This window comes from Conger conger, chromosome 5 (genome assembly GCF_963514075.1).
Source record: "Conger conger chromosome 5, fConCon1.1, whole genome shotgun sequence".
Lineage (NCBI taxonomy): Eukaryota > Metazoa > Chordata > Actinopteri > Anguilliformes > Congridae > Conger > Conger conger.
Genome location: NC_083764.1, coordinates 14,686,517 through 14,688,560, shown reverse-complemented (window position 1 = coordinate 14,688,560; position 2,044 = coordinate 14,686,517). Strand labels below are relative to the sequence as shown.

The 2,044-nt window shown below is 41.3% G+C and overlaps 1 protein-coding gene across 1 annotated transcript; it reads right to left on the bottom strand.

Moving 5' to 3' along the window:
- Positions 1-1,003: 1,003 nt before the first annotated feature.
- LOC133128280 (trace amine-associated receptor 13c-like) lies at positions 1,004-2,044 on the bottom strand. Its single transcript, XM_061241668.1, has one exon. It carries the CDS (start codon positions 2,042-2,044, stop codon positions 1,004-1,006), a length of 1,041 nt encoding a protein of 346 aa, XP_061097652.1.

Genomic DNA, 2,044 nt, shown 5'->3' with positions numbered 1-2,044 from the left:
GTAAAGTGTCCAGAGTACCCACTAAGGCATATATATATATACACAATATATCAAATAGCTAAGAATGGTGGTGGCAGAAATATGTATATCACATAAATTGTCATATAATATAGTCCATCCATCCATTATCTTAACCCGCTTATCCTGAACAGGGTCGCATGGGGTCTGGAGCCTATCCCAGCATACATTGTGTTGTAGTTGGTGCAGTATACACCTTTCCCATAAGCCCCAGAGGAAGGTTGACCCCGGAAGTGAGAGAGTGAGAGACTCATGTTGTTGAACTGAGAATGTTAGCACGTGAAGTGCCGTGTTGAGTTTACAGTAAACTTGGTTCTCTGCAACACTGTTGTCTGGGCATTAATTACGATACTACACATTGGGTGAAAGGCAGGAATACACCCTGGACAGGTCGCCAGTCCATCGCAGGGCACACACACCATTCACTCACACACTCACACACTCATACCCATGGGCAATTTAGACTCTCCTATCAGCCTAACCTGCATGTCTTTGGACTGTTGGAGGAAACCGGAGTACCCGGAGGAAACCCACACAAACATGGGGAGAACATGCAAACTCCACACAGAGAGGCCCCGGCCGGCCGGGATTCGAACACAGGACCTCCTTGCTGTGAGGTGGCAGTGCTAACCCATCCATCCATCCATCCATCCATACATTATCTTAACCCGCTAATCCTGATCAGGGTCGCAGGGGGGCTGGAGCTCATCCCAGCACACATTGGGCGAAAGGCAGGAACACACCCTGGACAGGCCACCAGTCCATCGCAACAGTGCTAACCCACTATATATTAATTAAAATCCCATACATAGGACTTGTGTATTGCAGAAGCATTTGGTAATTAATTTAAATCTGGCATTAAGAACTGTACTCTAATGAAGCAATACAAGATAAAGAGACAGGTTTATGATAATATTTCATTTAATATTTCCCTATTTCTGTAGACATATTGATCATTTCGTTTGGAAGACCACCTCACAGGCAATCATCTTTCAGAAAACACATTGATATTTGAAGAATGCGGAGTGAATATTTTTAATGTGATAATGAGCTTCAATGTTTTTTGGAACCAAGGATAAAATAATGCATAGATTATAGGATTTAAAGTAGAATTAAAGTAACCTAACCACGTCAATACATCAAAAACAATGGCAGGAGTAGCAAAGTTAGTGTAGGGGTCAATTATTGAAATTACAAGGCAAGGCATCCAGCACAGAATGAAGACACTCAGAACAATGCCCAGAGTCTTTGCTGCTTTTTGCTCAGAACGTTGAGACACTTTATTCTTGTTTTCCTCATTCAGAGATATTTTATGATTCATTTCTTCAATCTTTCTTACATGCTTCCGGGCCACCAAAAATATTTTTGCATACAAACCTATCATAGCAAAACAAGGCAGAGAAAATCCAATTAAAGTGTCCAGAGTACCCACTAAGGCATTGAAAAAAATAACACAACTACCCAAACAATATATAGATGCAATGAATTCCTCCAGCCCCCTTACATTAACTTTTGAATAAAAAAGACTATAGCAGTATATGCTGGCAATGACCCAACACAGCACACTCATAAGCCATGCAATCGGGATGGTTATTCTGGTGGAATAATGGAGTGGATTGCACACTGCCTGATAGCGGTCTATGGCAATAAAAATCAAATGACAAATGGAGACTGATGTAAGGAACATATAAGTACTGAAGTGCAGTAAACAGAAAACATCCCCAAAGTACCAGCAGCCCTCGACAGAATAGATCATGCTGAAGGGCATCACAACCACTCCAATTAGCAGATCTGCCACTGCCAAAGACATTACCAGTATGTTCGTTGGTGTATGGAGCTGTTTAAAGAGCGCAATGGAGATGATGACAAACAAGTTCCCAAGAATTGTTAAAATAATTCCTGCCACAAAGAAAATATACAAGATGACCTGAGCTGGCATGGTTTGATTGCTTTTAATACAGGATCCATTACTTGATGGATAACAGTACTGCTGTTTTTCAGATTCCTGGTGTAATGAATCATCCAT

Excerpts from the sequence above, each read along its gene's own strand:
- LOC133128280 (XM_061241668.1), bottom strand. The coding sequence starts at position 2,044 with ATGGATGATTCATTACACCAGGAATCTGAAAAACAGCAGTACTGTTAT.